At 58.1% G+C, this 19481-nt stretch overlaps 1 protein-coding gene across 1 annotated transcript; it reads left to right on the top strand.

Moving 5' to 3' along the window:
• Positions 1 to 6642: 6642 nt before the first annotated feature.
• RTP5 (receptor transporter protein 5 (putative)) lies at positions 6643 to 19163 on the top strand. The gene is given in 9 exon segments (XM_029225579.1): positions 6643 to 6803; positions 8406 to 8539; positions 8542 to 8877; positions 8880 to 8959; positions 8962 to 9220; positions 9223 to 9875; positions 16256 to 16333; positions 18877 to 19023; positions 19131 to 19163. Coding segments are annotated over 9 exon segments (1872 nt in total). The 5' UTR covers positions 6643 to 6651.
• The last annotated feature ends 318 nt before the right edge of the window (positions 19164 to 19481 follow it).

The following is a 19481-nucleotide window of genomic DNA, read 5'->3' as shown; positions in this document are numbered from 1 at the left end:
GGGGGGGGGTCCCAGACTCAGGAGGCTGAAAGGGGCCCAGAGACTGTGGATGTGGGGGGGGGGGGCGGTGCACATGGCCTGGGGTCGGCAGGACCAGCAGGGCAACTGGGTCAGAGCCAGGGAGGGACGCAGGCAAGTGAGGGATGGGGTAGGAGCCCCAGAGCCTCCGGGGCGCTGGCCCCCCAAAGTCAGCTCCCCCATGCTTATCAGCTCACTCTCCCCCAAACACCCCCATCCAAACACATGCTGTCACACCACACACACACCGTCCCCACCACACACACCGTGCCCACCCCACACACTGTGCCCACCTGTCCCCCTCCCTCACCATCCTTCATTAGGGACAGAATAGTCTCCCTGGATGGAGGGAAGAGGGAAGGTCAGGGCTCCATCTGTCTCCTTTCTGTGTCCCCTGATGTTTGGCCCTGTCCTCTCTGTCCTGCGTCCTTATTTCACCCCTTCAGGTTTGGGAGATTCCAGCCGGGGTCCCAGCCAGGGCCTCCGTTCCCCTGGTCCCACCTATTACCCTCTCACATGACCAGGCACTGGACTGGGTTCATCAGAGCCAACAGGGGACCCCCAGTGCAGCGGGCTTTCCAGTGACGACAGCTGTGTGTCATTGTCATTGAGGTGATCGCAGGTGTGCTCCCAGTTGTGAGGATAACAGAGCTGGCTCTGCACATGGGGCCGAGTCTCTCTCAGTGATAACATTTTGCACAACTGCCATCTGCTATTACAACCAGGATGCTGCCATGGGTGCGGCCCAGCAAAGGAGTGCAGAGGGCCTTTAGTTCACTGACTTGTGTGTGTTTAGTGCTGTACGATGTAGCCATGTGACAGCCCTGGCATCCAGCCCTCTGAGATGATGCCAAGGTCCGTCACCACGGGACACCCTGTGCCTCTCTGAGCCACACCCATCTCCCTTCCGCTCTCACCCGGCATCCACTGGTCCATCCTCCAGCATATACTTTTGTCTCCACAAAGCACACAGTGGGATGGCCTGGCAGTGGCCCGCGGGGTGGGTCTCTCATGCTGCACGATCCCATGGACAGTGGTCCACGCATGCGTTTGTCTCCACTGGGATCGTCGCTGTGCCCGCATGTAGTCCGTGGCAGGTGGCACACTTGGCTCTTCTCTGCTGAGGTGCACTGGGTGGATCTAGTTTGGGGTGGTCCCGCTGGGAGGATCCCATGTGCAGGGCCTGGGTGAGCAGCAGCTTTGGTCCTGGGATCCATGGGTGGCTGGGTGCAAGGTGCCGCGGGGTGTGTGTTCTGTGTCTGCGGGGCACCCCACCTCTACCCAGTCCATCAGGCTGCCGGCTGCTTCCTGCCCGACCAACTGCAGAAGCCCGGGGACCAGCAGTGAAGGAAGCCAACGGCCCAGAAGGTTCTCAGCAAAGCGGGCACTGAGGACACAGGGTCTAGCTCTTAGGAGCCTGGGGAAGTTTCCCTACTCGGGCCACCCACCCTTCTACCTTGAGAAGAGGGGCCCAAGAGTTTCCAGGTGTGCCGGCCGAGGTGACACGCACAGCCGGACAGGAGCGGAGGGAGAGTGGGGGAGAGGGGGCTCCCGTGCTCCTGAGGCACCACCAGAGCCGGAGGGACGTTTCCATTCACAGGAGAAACACAGCAAGTGGGAGGATCGTCCTGAAACTGCTTCCGAGGGGTTGGAGAGTGGTGGTGTCAGTGACCTCTGACCCAGACTGGGAGGCGCACAGTGGAACTGATGCCCCACAGCCCGGGAGGGCGGTGGATTCACAGCTAGTCTGAGGTTGGAACAGGAAATGGTTAATAGTGATTGCAAATACAAACTTTTTGCTCTATCCTGTTTCTGAAGCATTTCCCAGAAGTTAAAAAAGAGCGCCTAATTTATCTGCCCAATTTAAGAATCAAATTAAAAAATAGGGACAAAATATTTTCACCACTTATTGTACACAAGAATAATAGTTGGCTTGTTTGTTAAGGTGGTGGGTTCCCAGATTTCTTACCCCCTCATTTCTAAACTTTCTAGAATGCTGTTGGGAGTTTAAATGCAAATTTATATTTTAAATTTCCAAAAGTGTGTGTTTGGGTGTATGTGTTCATGTGTGTGTGTGTGTAGGTTTGTAGGCGTGTGTGTGTATTCATGTGCAGGTGTGTGTATGGTGTGTGTTCATGCCTGTATAGGTGTTCATATGTTTATGTGTTTTGTGTGTGGTGTGTGTTCACCGGTACCTGTTCATGTGTGTGCTTATACATGGGTTAGTATTTGTATATGTGCATATGTGTGTGGTGTGTTTGTGTGTGCATAGGTATGTGTGTGTTGTGTGTTCATGTGTGTGTAGTACACGTGTGTGAACACTTCCCTGGCCTCTCCCACCGGGTGTCATTCACGCTTCTTGCTGGCTGGTCGCCCAGGCAGCTGAGCTGCTGCCCCGCGGGCTCCGGTGCCAGCCTGACCTGGGTGGACGTGCAGCCGCCCCCGTGGACATGCAAGAGCTGCTGCCCTCTGGGCAGGCTGTCCTCAACTTGGAGGGCCGGGTCCCCTCTGCCCAGCCTGTGCCGGCTCACTCAGAAGGTGCCCCCTCGCCTGCATCCCTTGGTCTTCTCCTCCGTTGCCCGATGTCACGGCTCCTTCCGGGACCTGGTGGAGGTGCCGGCCCCTCGCTTGGCAGCAGCTGGGCTGGATGCTGGAACTTGGGACGGCGGGAAGTGCCTTTAGGAACAGAACTGGCTGGGTGGGGGCTGCTGTCCCAGCTGCTGGCCAGGACCCCCTCCTGCTGCCTGCAGGCCCCGGACACACACTTCGACGGCGTGCTTGGGCTCGGGCCTCCTGGGGGGCCACACGGCCTGGGGTTCGGGGAGTGGCCCATGTTCCTGAAGCTGCACCCCCTCTGCTGAGGTCTAGGGGGCTGAGGTGAGCCCAGCACGGGCTGAGCACCACGCTTCTGCCCAAGTCTCTCCTCTTGTCTGTCTGTCTGCCTGTCTGTCTCAACCTCTCCTGCCCAGACACACAAGGTGGGGCCCTGTTGACAGAGCAAAGCCAATCAGCCGGCTGGCCTCGTGCTGGACCCTGTGACCCCTTGACCCTGACCTGGCTGCCAGCTTTGAGGCCTCCCTGCTGTGCGGTCCTGCCTCTGCCACCCTCCCCCTCCCCACCCCCAGTCCAAATGGGGCAGTTCCCTCGTCCAGGGTCGCAGTGAGGGGCTTCAGGGGAGCCAGCCAGGCCAAGAGGGTGACAGACACCCCTGCAGGAGACTGTCCTCGTGTCTCACCTGGGCTGCGGAAGGTCTGCTTTCACATGCTCCACCTGGAAGCCCCCAGTGTGAGGGCTGCCCCTGCCCTCTGATCAGGGCAGTGAGTGTGAGGGAGGAGGCCAGAGAGTGTCCATGGGGAGAGGGGCCTCGGCGTCTCCCTCAGGGGGGCGATCGTGTAGAAATGGTACCTGGTTTCCTGACACCACTCTCCACCCATACCCCACCCCAGACTGGGGTCATCAGTGCCCCAGGGAGGCTGTCATAGGTTAGAAGGTGGAGGGGAGCATAGAGGCAGAGGGCGTGGCTACGAGCCTTGTTCTTAGAGCCTGTCCTTAGCGGTGCCAGCATCCTTGCACCAGCTCCGAGGAAGGGCTTTTCCCACCCCACCTACGGGCTGCACAGTCACACAGCTGGACCCGTGGTTCCAGGACACGCCGCACAACCCAGGAATCACGTACGGAGTGGTGCGTGCGTTTTGCTTCGCCCATCGTTTCTCTGGTCAAAAGGAGGGGATATTTATGCCTGAAGAATTTGTTAGCTGACCCTGTAAGTAGTTTTTGCAGGGGGCTTGGCTCGTGGGTTTGGGGAGCACATAAATGGGCAGACGGATAGAGGTACGTGGAGGCTGACTTCCCCGGGGTCTGCACCTGGGCCTTTGGAACAGGCTCTGGGCCAGACTGAGGAGGTCCTGAGAAAGGTTGGAGGCGACAGGCTCCTTCCATTTTGAAAGGGTCCGTCTCATCACCCAAAGGTTATTTTCCAGGGCGGGGGGTGGTGAGTCATGATTCCAAGACTCTCCTCCAGAGTCAGAGACAGTTGCTGGTCTCGGAGCGGAGAGGCCTGCAGGGTGGCCTGGTGTACAGGGCTGTGGTCCGGTCTGGGCAGAGCGAGGGTGCCCACACCCAGCACGGTGCAGGCACAGCCAGGGCCACTGTGACTGGAGGGGCTACCAGAGAGGGAGAGCTCTGTGGGGGCTCCTTGGGCCAGGGCTACAGCCATCCCCTCATCCCCCTGCACGGGCATGTGACAGGACAGCATGTGTGCCCACATACACACAATGGCCCCGGACTGACCAGCAAAATTCAGGACCTTAGAATTGCTATGATTGGCTGGGTGATAACCAAAAAACTCCCAGAAAATGGCTGCTAGAAGTTTATTTCTCTCTTGAAGAAGAAATCCAGAGGTAGGCGACCCTGAAGTGGTATTGTGACTCCAACTGCCCTCAAGGATTCAGGGTCTCAGCATGTGGTTTCCATCTGCAAGGTCATCTCGTGGTCTAAGGTGGCTGCAGGAGTGCCAGCCATCACCTCTGCACTGATGAACAGAGAAGGTGAAAGTGGAATGGGAAAAGTTGGACTTTCCCTGGTTACCTGGTCCCATATTACAGAACCTTCCCCAAAGCACATTCCAATAATTTCCTGTTCTATCTCATTGTCACACTTAGCTGCAAGGAAGAAAGATGTCATCCAGTTGAAAGAGAGCCAAAAGGAAGTTTGAGAAAGGAACAAGTCACTTGACAGGATCAGCTGTAGTCTGGACACAGACGAGGAGAGAATCAAGGAACTGGGAGAAAAATGAGAAGAAACTGCTCAGCATGCAGGGTACAGAGGCAGAGTCCCGAGACAGGTGGATATAGGGAGGAGGCCCACAGGGAGCTGAACAGGCCGTGGGCAGAGCATTCACTGGGGGCGAAGGCTATGCTAAGTCTGTGCCTTGGAATTTCTAGGTGGCTCTGGGCGCGAACAGGCTGCAGGAAAGGCCCGCAAGGCCCGCTCCCAGCAGGGGTGGATGCAGCGATTCTTGAACCTGGAGCCGGCTGCCCGGCAGGTGCCGTAGCCCTCGGCAGGGGACACAGAGCAGGCAGCTCGCTGCTGTGGGCACTGCCGCTTGCCCAGAGGCCCAGGGGCAGGGTCCACGACCCTCATTCCGGGAGGGGTGCTCCGGATGAGGCCCGCTCTGGCCTGGGAGCTGCCGAACGGCCTGGGGGGAGCATCCTTTCCCGCCAGCCGCGGCGCTGGGGAACTTGCTGGCTGCTGAGCACGTCCCGACAGTCCATGTCCCTGTTTCACTTGGTCAGAGCTTTTCCTCTCGTCAACATGAGCCACCGTTTCACAGCCTTGGGCCCACGGAGAAACCCGCTTCCGTGGCACTGGCCCGGCCAGCTCCTCGGCGGAGCCACGCTGCCCAGTGGACAGGGCGCTGGGTGCCGCCTCCCCTGAGAGCTCGCTTGAGCCCTCCCCCCACCGCCCCGGGCTCAGGCCCCTCCCGGCTCTGCTCAACCCTCGAGCCTCGGCTGGCTCTTTCCTCGAGCCATGTCGCCCTCGCACCTTCACCAAGTACTGGACACGCGGGGGGCGAAGCTGGCCCACAGACAGCACAGGAGCCAGACGCATGCGCACATGCGGGGCGGAGCTTCCTCTCAGGGGAGGCGCAAAGCCCCAAACAGGCTGCATCTCGGGTGGAGCGGCCAGAGCTCCCAGCACCGGTGCCTCTGCCGGGAGGGGAGTGCTGGCGGCGGGTACGGGGCACGCAGACAGCTTTGGGGGCCGACTCCTTCAGGTCCTGAGCGAAGACTTTAGAGTAATTTGTGAAGCTGTGCATTACCTTTAAGGCATTTTTACGTAAATGTACATTTCTAGCCAATAAAAAGTATGAAGAAAGGAGAAGACTTGGGAGGGACTTCCCTGGCGCTCCAGTGGTTGGGACTCCACGCTTCCACTGCAGGGGACGCGGGTTCCATCCGTGCTCGGGGAACTATGACCCCGTAAGCTGCGTGCGTGGCGCAGCTGAACAAACAAGCAAACAAACAAACACCAAAAAAAAAAAAAAAAAGAAAGAAAAAGAAAAGTCATGGGAAAATTTGCAACGATACATGTTCAGTAAAGTTCCTCAAGCTTTGTTTGTAATGGCAAAGACTTAGCACCGTGGTCAAGGACAGAGGCCGGGCAGGTAGATCATGCCCCAGCCACAGGCTGGAAAATATCAGATATTTAGAAGAATGGGCATCACCGTCCATGCTACGCTGTGGGTAAAAGAAGCAGGCCTTAGGGTAATATGTTCAGTAAGATTTCCTATTTGTGAAAAATAATTATGGAAATGTATATGTGCATAGGCCCCGAAAATACGTGGATGTCAGCACCACAATGATGACTATGGGCGGTTTTTATCGTATTGTAGTTTGTCCTTTTTATGTTTCTGATTTTTCCTAAAATGAAAATCCACTGCTTGCGTAATAAAAAATACGCAAAAGGGTCAGAAAAAAAGGCCTATTTCTCATTTCTCTGAGACAAATCCGGTTGCTATGGAGACGAGACGGTTGTCAAGGCGGCAATTGGTCGGTGCTGAGGCGGGTGGGTGCTCGCTAGGAACCGCAGCCAGCGCAGCCCTCAGACCGCAATGGGGAGCCCAGCGCCAGCATGGACGGCGTGGATGTGTGGGCCACCACCTTGGCCCAGCTGATGGCCAAGAGGAAGCCCCAGGACACCTGGGAGCTGGTCCCTGAGGAGAATCTGGCCTCAGGGCACCTGGACAGCAGCGGTTTCCAGCACCGGCTGCGGGGACTCTCGAGGTGCGGCTGAGGCGGGGGGGTCTCCTGTGGGGTCCTGGGAGGGAGGGGCCGAGGCTACTTAACCACTGGCTAGGCTGGGTGTGGCCTGGCCAGTGAGGAAGGCGGCGGGGGGGCCGTGTGTCTGCCTGGCCTTGGCACCCAACAGGTGGGTGGGTGGGCCAGATGTTGCTCCTCCCTTCCGGGAAATGGGGGTGTTGGGGGAGCAGTCTGTTCATTGCCTTTCAGCACAGGCCAGCTGAGGCCCTGCCTGGCAGTGTTGGCACTGCCAGGCCAGTTGGGGCCCTGCCAAGGGGCAGCTGGCGTGGTGATGCTGCCCCTGCGTGGAGGGCTTTGCTTGTTCACTGCAGCATCTCCTCGTTTCCGTGGCAGCGCTGACAGCGGGAGCAGGGTGTGGGCAGTCACCCGGTCACCGCTCGGCCCTGCACTGCAGGGAGGCCTGAGGGGATGGAAGAAGGGGGTACGGGCCCCAGAGGAAGGAGGATGTCCCCGGCCTGGGCTGTGGCCGAGTGGGGGCTGCGTCGCGAGCCCCTGGGACCACGGGTCACCACGTGAGCCTCGCTCTTCCTCGTGATGCCAGCTGCCATCAGAGCAGCCAGGACGGGCCAGACCTGCAGGGGCCCTGCCCAGCCAGGCAGCCTGGTCCCCCAGGGGCCAGCTGGGAGGGGGCCGGGGGGAGAGGGGGCCTCGCAGACCAGTCACGCCCCAGTTCCCCAGCGTCCGAAACCCCTGGAGTCAGGTGTGCGCTGGGATGCTGGCTTTCCCAGGTGTTAGGAAGTAACAGCCTTCAGTGCATCTGAGGGGCCCCTTCCAACCCGGTACTGTTCCCACGGCCCCACAGAGGAGCCGCTCTACACAGGTGGGATGAGGACCCTGAGCACACCTTGGTTTTCTGTTTTCACGGACAGAAATGCTAGCTGGTGGGATGGTCACTAGGGCAGACCCACCTCTCCACGTACAGCCACTGGCCACGTGCAGCCATGACGCGCTCATTAATTAACAGATAAAGGAGGAAGTTCAGTCCCCAGGGCACCATCCGTGTCTAGGTGCTCCCTGGCCATGTGCGCTGGAGGCTGCATGCGGGGGCGCAGTGGGGACAAGCCCACCATCAGGGGAAGTTCCGGTGAGGGCCAGAGGGTCACTCACCTGTGACCTGACAGTCCGGAAACAGAAGGACACGGGGCCTTCAGCCTCCGGAGCGGCACCCTCACCGCTCTCCTCATGCTCCTCTGCCCCCCCAGCCTCCCCATCGCCTCTCTCCCGTGGGGTGGGTTCCCCAGGTCCTTTCTGCAGCCCCCCGCCCCCGCACTGGGCATCACAGAAGCTCTTCCTTTTCTCACTGTCCTGGTGGCGTCTCCTCGAGCAGTTGAGACCCAGGTCAGCAGGCGACAGACCAGCAGCAGCAAGCGCAGAGCTGGCCCTGCACGTGGCAGGCGTGGCTTTGCCGCTGAGAGCGCCTTGGTGCCAAATGGATGAAAGGCGTTGGCTTTGGCTTTTCAGGTGTGGGTGCAGCGAGGGATGTGCACACATGGGCTGGGGTCATGAATTCCGCTGGGCCCGGGGGAGGGCAACCCCGTCCCCGCTCACCCCCTCTCTCCTCCCCAGGCTCCAGTGTGGCTGCTGCCAGTGGGGCTGGTCCTCGGCCCATGTGCACATCCTCTTCCACCTGTAGTGGGACGAGGATGCCCGGCAGGGGCTGGTGAAGGTGCGCATCTGGGCCCAGCAGTGCCGGCTGTGCCCGCGGGCGGGGCCGCCTGCCACGTCAGCCTGCTCAGTGTGTGGCTCTTCCTCAACAAGCTGGTGCAGTTCATCGCGCAGAAGTGCTACGGGGAGGGCCCAGGCTCCGACCAGTGCCCCGAGATCTGCTTCGGCGAGCACTGCGACGCCTGCGACCTGGGGGTCTGCTTCTTCCAGAAGCCCCCGGACCCCGCCTGGGGGCCCGAGGTCAAGAGCCCCAGCACCAGCAAGGGCAGGTTCACCCTGTATGGCGGCAGCAACGTGGACGCCCCCACCGCCAGCCAACAGCTGCGCACGCTTGGCTGCAGGCTTGTGGTGGACTGCTCCAGGGGCTACACCCCAACTCCACCACGGTCCCCCTCTCCGTGGCTGACTTCATCAAGAACCCCCTCTCCGAGGGCAGGGACTTCTTCGGCGAGAGGATGAGGAGATCGTCACTGTCCCCTTCTCCCTTGTGCACGAGGACAAGGGGCCCGTGGCCGACCCCACCGGGCCGCTCACCGTTGGCAGGGGCTCCCCCTACCTGCCCACCAGCTCCAAGGCCACGTCCAAAGGCCAACGCTTCCCAGTGAACATCAAAGTCCCCGTGTTCCATGGCAAAGGCCTCGTCCTCAGCGGCACCAAGGACATGACAGGCTTCATCTACAAAGGCCACGGCTGCGTCTCCGACCCTGATGGAGATGAGATGCAGACGATGGCTGGGGCCCCGCGTTCGGCAGCAGCGGTGCCGTCACTGAAGTCACTGATGGAAACAGCCCGCGGCCAGTGGCCTACATCATCGGCCTCAGGCACAACGGGGAGGGCCCCGTCACCTTCCCCTCTTCCTTGACCAATGTGGTCCTTGAAGGCGAGGACCCCTTTGACCTCATCTACGGCTCCCTCACCTTCCCTTTCATCTTCGCCAACAAGGGCGAAGGCGGGGCGTCCTCTGCTGGCATCACCGAAGGCAAAGGGAAGGAGGATGGCGGCAGCGGCCCTGCCACCGCAGGCCGTGAGCCCCTTCCAGGGACCAATGCCAGTGGCCCTGTCCCCATCAGCGAGGGCTCCGTCACTATCTCCTTCTCCGTCCTCAGTATCATTCAGAGCAAGGGCTCTAGCAGCGATGACAGTGGCCCTGAAAGCAATGGCCTTGCCACCCCTGGCTTTTCCAAGAAGCAGAGGCAGCCGGGGCCCAGGGTGGGCAAGTCCGGCCCTGGGTGCTACTGGGAGGAGGACTTCTGCTGGGCCGTAGGCTTCTGCTTCGACCCCTACGAAGAAGTCTGGATCTGGGTCTCCATGACCGTCTGCATCCTCTGGGTAATGTACCTGTACAAGTTCAGCCCTGGCCACTCCCCGCGGGTGTGAAGTGTGGCACCTTTCGTCGGTCCCCGCTTCACCCCCCAGCAGGGCCGCCCAGGTAGCCAGCGAGCCAAGTGACCTCCCTGTTCCCCCAGCAAGCCCCCGGCCGCCTTGGCCGCCTCCTGCTTCCGTGTTCTGTCTCCTGCCGTGAGTTGTGGTGTCGTGGAAGCTCACGCCGTGATCGTCCCCCGAGCTGACCGAGTGTGTTCCAGGCGCTTTTCTGTACGTGTGTTACACTCCAATAAAATAAAAGTTAAGAAGCAGCAGCCACACGGCACTCAGGCTGAGCTGAAGGTGTGAGGTGGGAGGGCGAGGCGGGCACATGGGCCGACTCCTGGGTCCCAGTCCCTGCAGGGTCTCCTTCCCTCGATGGCTCCTGGATCCCTGGACGGGACGCTCGGATCTGTTCAGCACAGGCTGTCAGGGCGGGGTGGGCGGTGGGGGGAGGAGGTCCTACACCACCCACTCTGCGAAGATGAAAGCCCCTTGAGGTGTGGTTGGCAAGCCTCTTCCTCCCCCCTGCCCCCCCCAACACCAGGGTCCCAGTAGCTGAGGAGGTAGCTTCCCCATGGGAGGGGCAGGAGGCCAGCCAGCGCTTTACCGGATTCTGTTCACGGTTCCCCTGGAGCATTTACATCCACAGCGCTGTTTTGGTTTAAGAAACTCCATCTGTGCTGTAGGTCAGAAAACTGTTCTGTCACTTGTATGCACACCTTGGATTTCCATCTTAAAGGCCGTAGGTCCAGTTCTAAGGGGCAGGGGTGTTGGGCCATATGGGTCCCAGGCAGCTGGGGGCGTGACAGCGGGCAGCTGGGTCAGGCCGCCCTGTAGCCCCCCATGCAGAGCCGGCCCCAGGACCCTGGTGGGGCGTTTGTCTGCAGAGCCCGAGGTCTGAGACTTGCATCCCCTGGCTGGATGAGAATTTGGGAAGGCCTGCCCTGTGGGGAGGGGTGAGTGGACGGAATCCAGTGGCACTGGAGAGTCTGCCCTCAGGCCTGACGTCAGGGTGAGTGGGGAAGGCGGGGCGGGGCTCCCGCACAGACAGGTCTGCCTGAGGTGGCAGGGGAGGAGGGGGCTTTACATCAGCACCAGGGTGGCATGTGCCAGCCCCAGGCCTGCTCACAGAGACCCCACACGACACCAGAGCCACGGAAGTTTCCACCCTACCTGGAAGGCCAAACCTGCACGGGACGTGAGCCTGTACACCTCAGCCAGCCTGAGCAGAGCCTCACCAGACAGCACGAGGCCAGGTCACCAGGTGGCCTATGTGCTAACCTCACCTTTAGTGCAAGACCCACCCTCCACCCTCAGTGGTGTGTCTGCACTGGGTGAGACCCTCACTCTTAGGACAGAAACCACCTTCCCACCCTCAGTGGTCTGTCTGCACTGGGTGAGACCCTCACTGTTTGGGCAGGATCCACCCTCCACCCTCAGTGGTGTGTCTACACTGGGTGAGACTCTCACCCTTAGTGCAGGACCCACCCTCCCACCTTCAGTGGTCTGTCTACACTGGGTGAAACCCTCACCTGAGAGCAGGACTGAGCCTCCCACCTTGGTTTTCCCGTCTACACTGTGGTGTGACGACCTAGCTGGGTGGTGTCTGTGGTGGTTGGGGTTCTAATTTACTTTTATTTTTATTTTTTTTTGCGGTACGCGGGCCTCTCACTGCTGTGACCTCTCCCGTTGCAGAGCACAGGCTCCGGACGCGCAGGCTCAGCGGCCATGGCTCACGGGCCCAGCCGCTCCGCGGCACGTGGGATCCTCCCGGACCGGGGCACGAGCCCGCGTACCCCGCATCGGCAGGCGGCCTCTCAACCGCTGCGCCCCAGGGAAGCCCTGTTTTTTATTATGACGTAAGCACTGTTGTGTTTGGGGGAGTCAGGAAAGGCCGAGAGAAGGCTTTTGATTAGGAGACTTTTGAGAAGAGGCTTGATGGAAATAAAAGTAGCAAAATGAGGATTAAAATAAGTCAATCTATAGGATTTTTCAGTTAGGAAGTCACTTCAGTTAGGAAACCACCTTCACAATGATGAGTGGAGTGCGGGGGGTGAAATTTGAGTGCAAAGCGCTGAGAATGAGTAAGAGGAGACAGCGTTATTGTTTCCAGTTCACTGCAAAGGGCAGAGGAGAGACAGAGACGGGGGAGAACACGCATATCCGAAACAACACAGGATCCCATCGGCCTCTGCTTGCAATTACCATCTGACTCTTAGCTCCCTTCCCGGGGCCAGCTTTTCTGATTCTGCTTTCTTTTAGCTTCAGGTAGGCTTTCCCCCCGCCTAGCTGTCCTCTTCGGCCCTGCACAATTCCTTTAGGGAGCTGTCTCTAAGCCCCATGTCACATACTCGGCACCACATGGAGGCAACTTCCTCCTTGAACTCTTGAGCGGCGGGGGCTTTTATTTCTTCAGCTTTTGCACAAAGTTATTTTTCAGTCGCTTCCTCCTTCTGTCTGTTCTCCCCTGTCCTGACTTCGGCCTTCATTGTTCACTTTCCACTTTCAACCCTGCCTTGGCTTTTAGACTAGATTTCAGCATTGTCTTCTTACCCATAATCTTGTCTACCTGTTTTCCAAGAATTAGGTCCTTCCTGTACACTGCTTTGGGCTGCCTATCTCAATCCAGCCCCAGGAGATATGGTGTTTCCTGAAGATACAGCAGAGGAAACCACAGATTAGGTTGTTAACCTACAGTTCTGGATCACCTCCTTGGTAAGACCATGGCCATTTCATGCCCAAATTAAAGTCCTCCATGGCTAGCCAACCTGGCACTAGAGGTAGAACATTACTCTAGGGACTTCCCCGGTGGCACAGTGGTTAAGAATCCGCCTGCCAATGCAGGGGACACGGGTTCAAGCCCTGGTCTGGGAAGATCTCACATGCCGCGGAGCAACTAAGTCCGTGCGCCACAACTATCGAGTCTGTGCTCCAGAGCCCGCGAGCCACAACTACTGAGCCCACGTGCTGCAACTACTAAAGCCTGCACACTAGAGCCTGTGCTCCGCAACAAAGAGAAGCCACTGCAATGAGAAGCCCGCGCACCGCAACGAAGAGTAGCCCCCGCTCGCTGCAACTAGAGAAACCTGCACACAGCGACAAAGATCCAACGCAGGCAAAAGAACAAAACCAAGACCAAAAACACCCCGCCCCTCTCCCCCCTCGCCAAAACAGAAAATCATTACTCTAATAACTGGAATCCCTGGGCTCATTAACCATTCACAGAGCCCAGGGCCGAACCGCTGGCTCTACGTTGAGAGGCCCAACCCCCATGGCTCTGAGAGCGCTCCGAGTTCTGAGGTCTGTTTCCCAGAGGCTCAGTCCTGCCGCTCTCTGACTGACAATATGCTAAGTGTGCACAAAGCACCTTTGCCGAATCGGGGGTTCTGACTGAAAGGGGGTTCTGATGGCAGTTCCTGCGCTGGGCTCAGCATGGACACTGGGTGGGCTCCCTCTGCCCCCACGTGTCAGGGGCCCCCAGCCTCTGGCTCTCTGGCTTTGCCCGGAAATGGCTGCGTGGAGGCTGTGCTGTCCATAGAGGCGTCACCTCTGTTCCTGGTTCCAGTGTGACCTCTGCTGGCGCAGGTCTCTCCCTCCCCAGCCTTGGCCAAACTGCAGCGTCACCTCCATGGTTTCCAACTTGTAGATAAACTAAAATTATTTCCCAGATGCAAAGCTTGCCTGGGTGGATTAAACTGGATGCTGTGACAGCTGAGAATTTCAGTGCTGGCCACTCTTCCTGTGGGTGCGTAACAGGTGTTCAGTCCAGGAGTCTGACCACACCGGCTCAGAGGGCGGAGTCACCCCCGGTCCTGGGGTAGGTTTGGGGAATCTGCCCCCAGCACCACCGCCCAACCCCCTCCCTCCCGTGTGGGTGGGCTCTGCACCAGCTCCTGGCTTCTGGGACCTCCTGGTGGTCAGCTGGGCCATCCGGGGCAGACGGTAACCTGCCCCTCCCCCAACATCCCCGGCCAGCGCTGTGCGGCGGGCGGTCCTGGGCCTGTTGGACTCACGGTAACAGTCTGTGCCTCCCCGGGCCTTGCTGGCCACACACCTTGACCTCATCTCTGTCCCTCCCTTCGCCCGCCGGCCCGCGCACGTGCAGGGAGAGGGAGGGTCGGGTTCCCGTATGGCCCCTCTGGGTCTTCAGCACCCCTCGCCCTAGGAACCTGCGAAGAGCGGTGTCCCCTTAGGTGTGAGCACACGGGGACTTCAGTAAGGTCCACACCAGCCGGAAGCAGAAAATGTGGGGAGCGCTAGGGTCCTCCAAATAGGGAGTGGGGAGAGGGAGGCATCACGGATGGCATAAGGGGGGTGGTGCAGCGCCTCCGGGTCCGGGGGGTCCTCAGTAGGCACTCCCAGTCTCCTCCTCAACTCCCAGCCCAGCCCCATCCCTCCCACCCTTCCCCAGCCTCTCGGTCTCCTGCCGCCCCAGGCCCCCGCCCCCAGCTCCGGCCCCTCCTCCAGCTCCCGCCCGGCCGCCCGCGTTGTCCTGCGGCGCCCCCGAGTGGCCGCTGGCGGGAAGCGCAGCCCTGCGATGGGGGAGGCGGGAAGGCTCTGCCGCTGTTTTAACTGTTTACTGTTTAATCAGAAGGTTCCTTAAAACCCAGCAAACTCCACCCATCGTCAGCATCATTAGCACACGGTTTCATAAGTAATTAAAACTCATTTAATTACTTAATAATTCATTCAGAATTAAGATTCAGGAATACGATGAAAGCGAGAGCAATACCCACACTTGACCTGTGCGCCCCCCATGCCCCCCCCCCACCCCATTCAGGCGTGCGGGCTATGTGAGTGCGCGGTCAAGGGAAGTTCAGGCTTGCGGACACTGGATAAAACGCCAAGGGCGAGCCTGGGGCTCAAATCCAGGGCAGCCGGCGCCCCAGCCCCTGTGCAGCCTGAGTGACCACGCTGGGCCAGGAGGACTAAAGGCAGACACGTTTCAAATGTAATTGCTATTAGTTCAAGCAAAGATGGGGTACTTAAAGTGTGAACGATTTCCTGATTTCTTGCCCTCTAGGGAGAGGCCATAGGGTCACGGTCGGGGACACAAACCCCTCCTCTCCTCAACCTGTTTCCAGAGCAGGTTCAGGGGACCACACGCAGGGCAGGGGGCTTGATCTGGCCAAACCTGACTAGCTGGTGCCCCTCCCGAGGATGGGGTCGGCTGGGCTGCACCGGGTGCGAGCTGCCCCATCTTTTCATCACCTGTTCTCTTAGTTGAAAGATTAGACGGCAGACTGTTGACTCTCATTATGATGAAATAAAATTCATATTTTACGGCAAGATGAGAAAAATTTTAAAAACGTTTCCTTGCCCGTTTGGGCCTCTTCCCTCCACTTTAGTGTGTGCTGTGCGTCTGCGTCAACCAGACCTCCTTAGGAGGGAACCTTCCTTCCTAATCCTGTGAGGGCCCACAAGGACCTGTGCCCCACTACTCACTCTGTACGTGCAGGTCTGGATTACGTAAACTGTCAATAATACGTCATTTGATGCATAACCGTCTCAAGACCTCATGTAAATGGGCTTTGATTTCTGATGGGCAGAGCACTCCCCAGAGCGCTCTGAGAGACTCTGCAGTTATAATCCTGAGGTTGGCTACAGTAAAATTTTCTATTTCTTTCTTGGATTGACTATTGATTAATTTTCATTGTCAATTAGGAAACACATCTGTTTTGTAGTCCAGATGTTCTCACCCGCTAGGGCAGTCTGGCATTCCCTTCTAGAAAGTTATACAGCTCTAGTCAGAAAGGGGCTGGTGAGTGTGCCCTGACCCCCGCGTGGCCTTGAGGGGAGTGCGTGGGACAGAGGGCCATGTTGCTTCCTTTCCCAGGAAATGCGACTCTAGACACGGGGTGTGGGCTTTCTTCTGGGAGGAGCTGCTGCTCCGGGGGCCTCGCAAGAACTGCATACTTAGTATTTGTGATCTGAACCACTAATATCATTACTATTTGTAGTGTTAATACTAATACCATTAGTATTTGTGTATTTGTGATTTGAAGTACTCGGTCCATTTTCATTATGAAAGTAAACAAAAAATTCTAGCTCCCAGAGACAGAAGGTTAAGAACTGCTTCCTGGGACGTCTGCAGTTTTTTTCAAGTTTCTCCTCTGCGTTATCCAGCAGTATCCAGCAGTTCTCTCTAGATAAGACAAAATGGGATTTGGGGTGTAGTCTTTAACAGTCAAAATACTGACATATCCCTGTTTCCTTGGCGACCCGTCCTGGGGTCTTGATGCTGCTGATGGTGGCCAGGTTTGGGGCCCAGAATCCACTTCCTTCCTTCGGAGCTTGAGTTTTGCCCTGACTGGTGAGGAGGCTGGTCTGCTGCTCGTCGGGTCCATTTTAATTCCATTTTCGTCCCCTTGTGGCCCTTGCTCCAGGGCGTGGCGGTTCTTGTTCGTGCCCTGTACTGCGGCTCCCAGGAGTGTCTGCAGTCCGGGACGCTGGTGCTGGTCTCAGTGAGGTCACGGCTCCTCTGGGCTCCTGGGCCAGCTCAGCGCCTTTCATGGGGGCCTCTCTGGCGATGCCCCACTTTCTTAGGCATCGTTCTGAGCGTGTCTTTCAAAGCTGCAGCCATGAGCTGCCCAGCCTGGGTGCTGGGCAGGAAATCATGCACCTGGGCTTCAAAGGATTCGAGACGATCAGGGCTGCAGCGGGGGACACTCGGGGCGTTCATGCAGGGCTGCGGTCGGGGGTTAATCGCATGGGCTGGTGTTGGGTGGCTAGACCCTCGGAGAGGGCGATAAACCCACACGCGGGGAGATAAGAGGAGTCAAGGCTTCCCAGGTGGCCGTCCACCTGGTGACCACCAGCGGTCTTGACCTAGGGCCACTGTCCCCTGGCCCGGCCACTCCGTGCTCTGCCTTCTCATCCACAGATGGGGCTGTCCTGGGCGGGAGCTCCTACGCTCAGCGGCTCCCTCGAGGTCCTTCCCAGGTAGCACCCCTTCCAGCGCGTGAACTGGAAGTCGGGTCCTCTCACCTGAATCGGGATTAACCCAAGAAGGATCCTGGCGGGGAGGGCAGGTCTCTGTTCTGGGGCCTGCAATGCAAGCAGGGAGGTGCGCTATGGCTTTTCACAGACACCCTCACGCCTGGCTTTCGGAGCCCCAAGCCCTGTGTTGTCACTTCTTCCTGATAAAGTTCAAGCTTCCGTGCTCTTCCACGTCACCTGTCCTCAGGTCTCATGGTGAACGGCTCTGTTGGATCTCTGGAGGCGCTGGGGGGCGGGTAGGTCCTCGGGACAGGAGTCCCCTGAGCTTGTGCTGCGAAGGGGGTTGGGCTGAATCCGAGGGGCGGGTGCGCTGGAGGCTTGGCCACCCGCCCGGAGGGTCTCTGTGCAGAGCTGGGAAAATGGCCCATTGTATTTTCTCCCCTCTGTGCGCAGGAATAACTGCTTTTGTTTATGGATTTTCTGAAACGTGTTTCTAAGTCGATTACCCCTGAAGGATGAGCTGCGCCCATGCGTGGCCCACAGATGCACCTCCAGGGAGAGATGCAACCAGGAGCCGGAATCAGGCCAGCGCCACCCCCTGCCCCCACATCCTCAGTTTCCAGACCTGCGGGGACGGCCCCTCCGCCCCTCTGCTCAGACGACATTCTAGGTGGGCGATCCCCTCCACGCACCCTGTCCCTGGGCACCATCCCCCGCCCTGCATCACACTCAGGCCTGCGATTCCACCTCCACTGTTCCTCAAGGCGTCTCTCCTTACCACACGATTGAAATTCTCTCCTGGTCTTCTCCACCCATGCGATGTAGCCAGTTTCCCCACCTGAGGGGGTACAGGTGAAGCATACTAGTTTGTATGATGTAGTTTCTGTAACAAATCACCACAAACTTACTGGCTTAAAACAGCTCAAATTAATTTTCTTACAGCCCTGGAGTGGGACTCACGTTGTACAGTGCAGAGGGGGTCTCATGGAGCTAAAATCAAGGTGTACTCAGGGCCGGTTCCTTCTGGAGGCTCCAGGGAGAATCTGCCTTTTCCAGATCCCAGAGGCCACTGTGTCCCTCTCCCATTGACCCTCTAATCTTCTCTGATTCTGACCTTCTTGCCTCCCTCCTTTTTTTCCAGCTTTATTGAGATGTAATTGACATATAACATTGTGTAAGTTTAAGGTGATGATTTGATACATGTATGTGTTGCAAAATGATTCCACAATAAGGTTAACTAACACCTCCATCACCTCACATGGGTACCATGTTTTTTTTTTTGTTGTTTTTTTGTGGTGATAACATTTAAGATCTACTCTCTTAGCCACTTTCACGGATACAGTACAGTCCTGTTAGCTAGAGTCACCACGCTGTGCATTAGATCCCAGAGCCTGTTAATCTTAGAACTAGAAGTCTGTACCAATATTTCCTCATTTCCCCTCCCCACAGTGCCTGGTAAGCACCGTTCTACTCTCTGTTTCTACCATGTTTTTCCTCTGTTCCACATGTAAGTGAGATCATATGTTACTTGTCGTTCTCTGTCAGGCTTATCTCACTTAGTGTAGTGTCCTCAAGGTCACAAATGGCAGGATTTCCTTCTCATGGCTGAATACTCGTATATATACATTTATACCCCATCTTCTATATCCATTCATCTGTCTACAGACACTTCGATTATTTCCATTATTGTAAATAATACTGCAATGAACACAGGGTGCGGACATCCCTCTGAGATGGTGAGCTGCTTCCCTTTTATAAGGACCCATGTGATGACATTGGTCCATCTGGATAACCCAGGATAATCCCCCATCTCGAGACCCCTAACTTAATTACATCTGAGAAGTCGCTTCGTATGAAGGTCACATAATGCACAGGTTCTGGGGATCTGGACGTGGATATCGGGGACAGCATTGTCCTGCCGACAACAGCACGAGTCAGATGGCCCTGAACAGTGAGCAGCTCACGAAGCACGGTACTCTGCACAAAGTCCCCGTCTCCGCAGGTGGAAAAGTCTATTTGTAGCCTTGGCTTGGCTCCAGCCTGTTGCTCACACCGGCCTTCTCTGCAGCAGGTGATGAGGGACGCAGTGACCACTGGGCTGCACGCCCAGCCCCGTCAAGCACTGCTCCCTGGGTGGGGCCAGTGCAGGGCTGCCCCTCCCCCGTCGTCCCTCTCCGACTGCCGCCCTGGCCTGGACCTCGCCCTCTGCACGAGTGTAAGGCCCAGCCCCTTGCTCACCTGGACACGTCTTCAGAGCCCCTCAGGGACCGGCCACGGCCACATGTCTCCCCTGCACAGCCCTGCCGACCTCCCGTCTTCCAGGGCCCCCTGGCAGCAGCCTTCACCCTGCTCTGATGGGGCCCCTGTCTGCCCCTGGGATCCCACAGCCCAGGCCCCTGGGACTGGCAGTGAGGACCCACCCCTCGTGGCATTTCCATCCCAGGACCAGGGGAACCCACAAGTGCTTGCCGTGGGCTGCGGTCCAGGAAGTGAATGCTGGCGGGCGCAGACCAGGCGAGGGAGGGACAGTAGGGCTGGTGGATGGTGTGCGGACAGCGAGATGGCTGGAGAGGGACAGAACGAGGCTGGACGAGGCGCCGTCAGTCAAAGGCCGCGTGTGAAGCCAGGAGGACCCTCCCCTTCCCCATCCTGAGCCCAAGGGCCATTCAGTGG

Source organism: Monodon monoceros, unplaced genomic scaffold (assembly GCF_005190385.1).
Source record: "Monodon monoceros isolate NGI ecotype Baffin Bay Population unplaced genomic scaffold, NGI_Narwhal_1 Super_Scaffold_16, whole genome shotgun sequence".
In the NCBI taxonomy this organism is placed as follows: domain Eukaryota; kingdom Metazoa; phylum Chordata; class Mammalia; order Artiodactyla; family Monodontidae; genus Monodon; species Monodon monoceros.
This window is presented reverse-complemented; position numbering and strand designations above follow the sequence as displayed.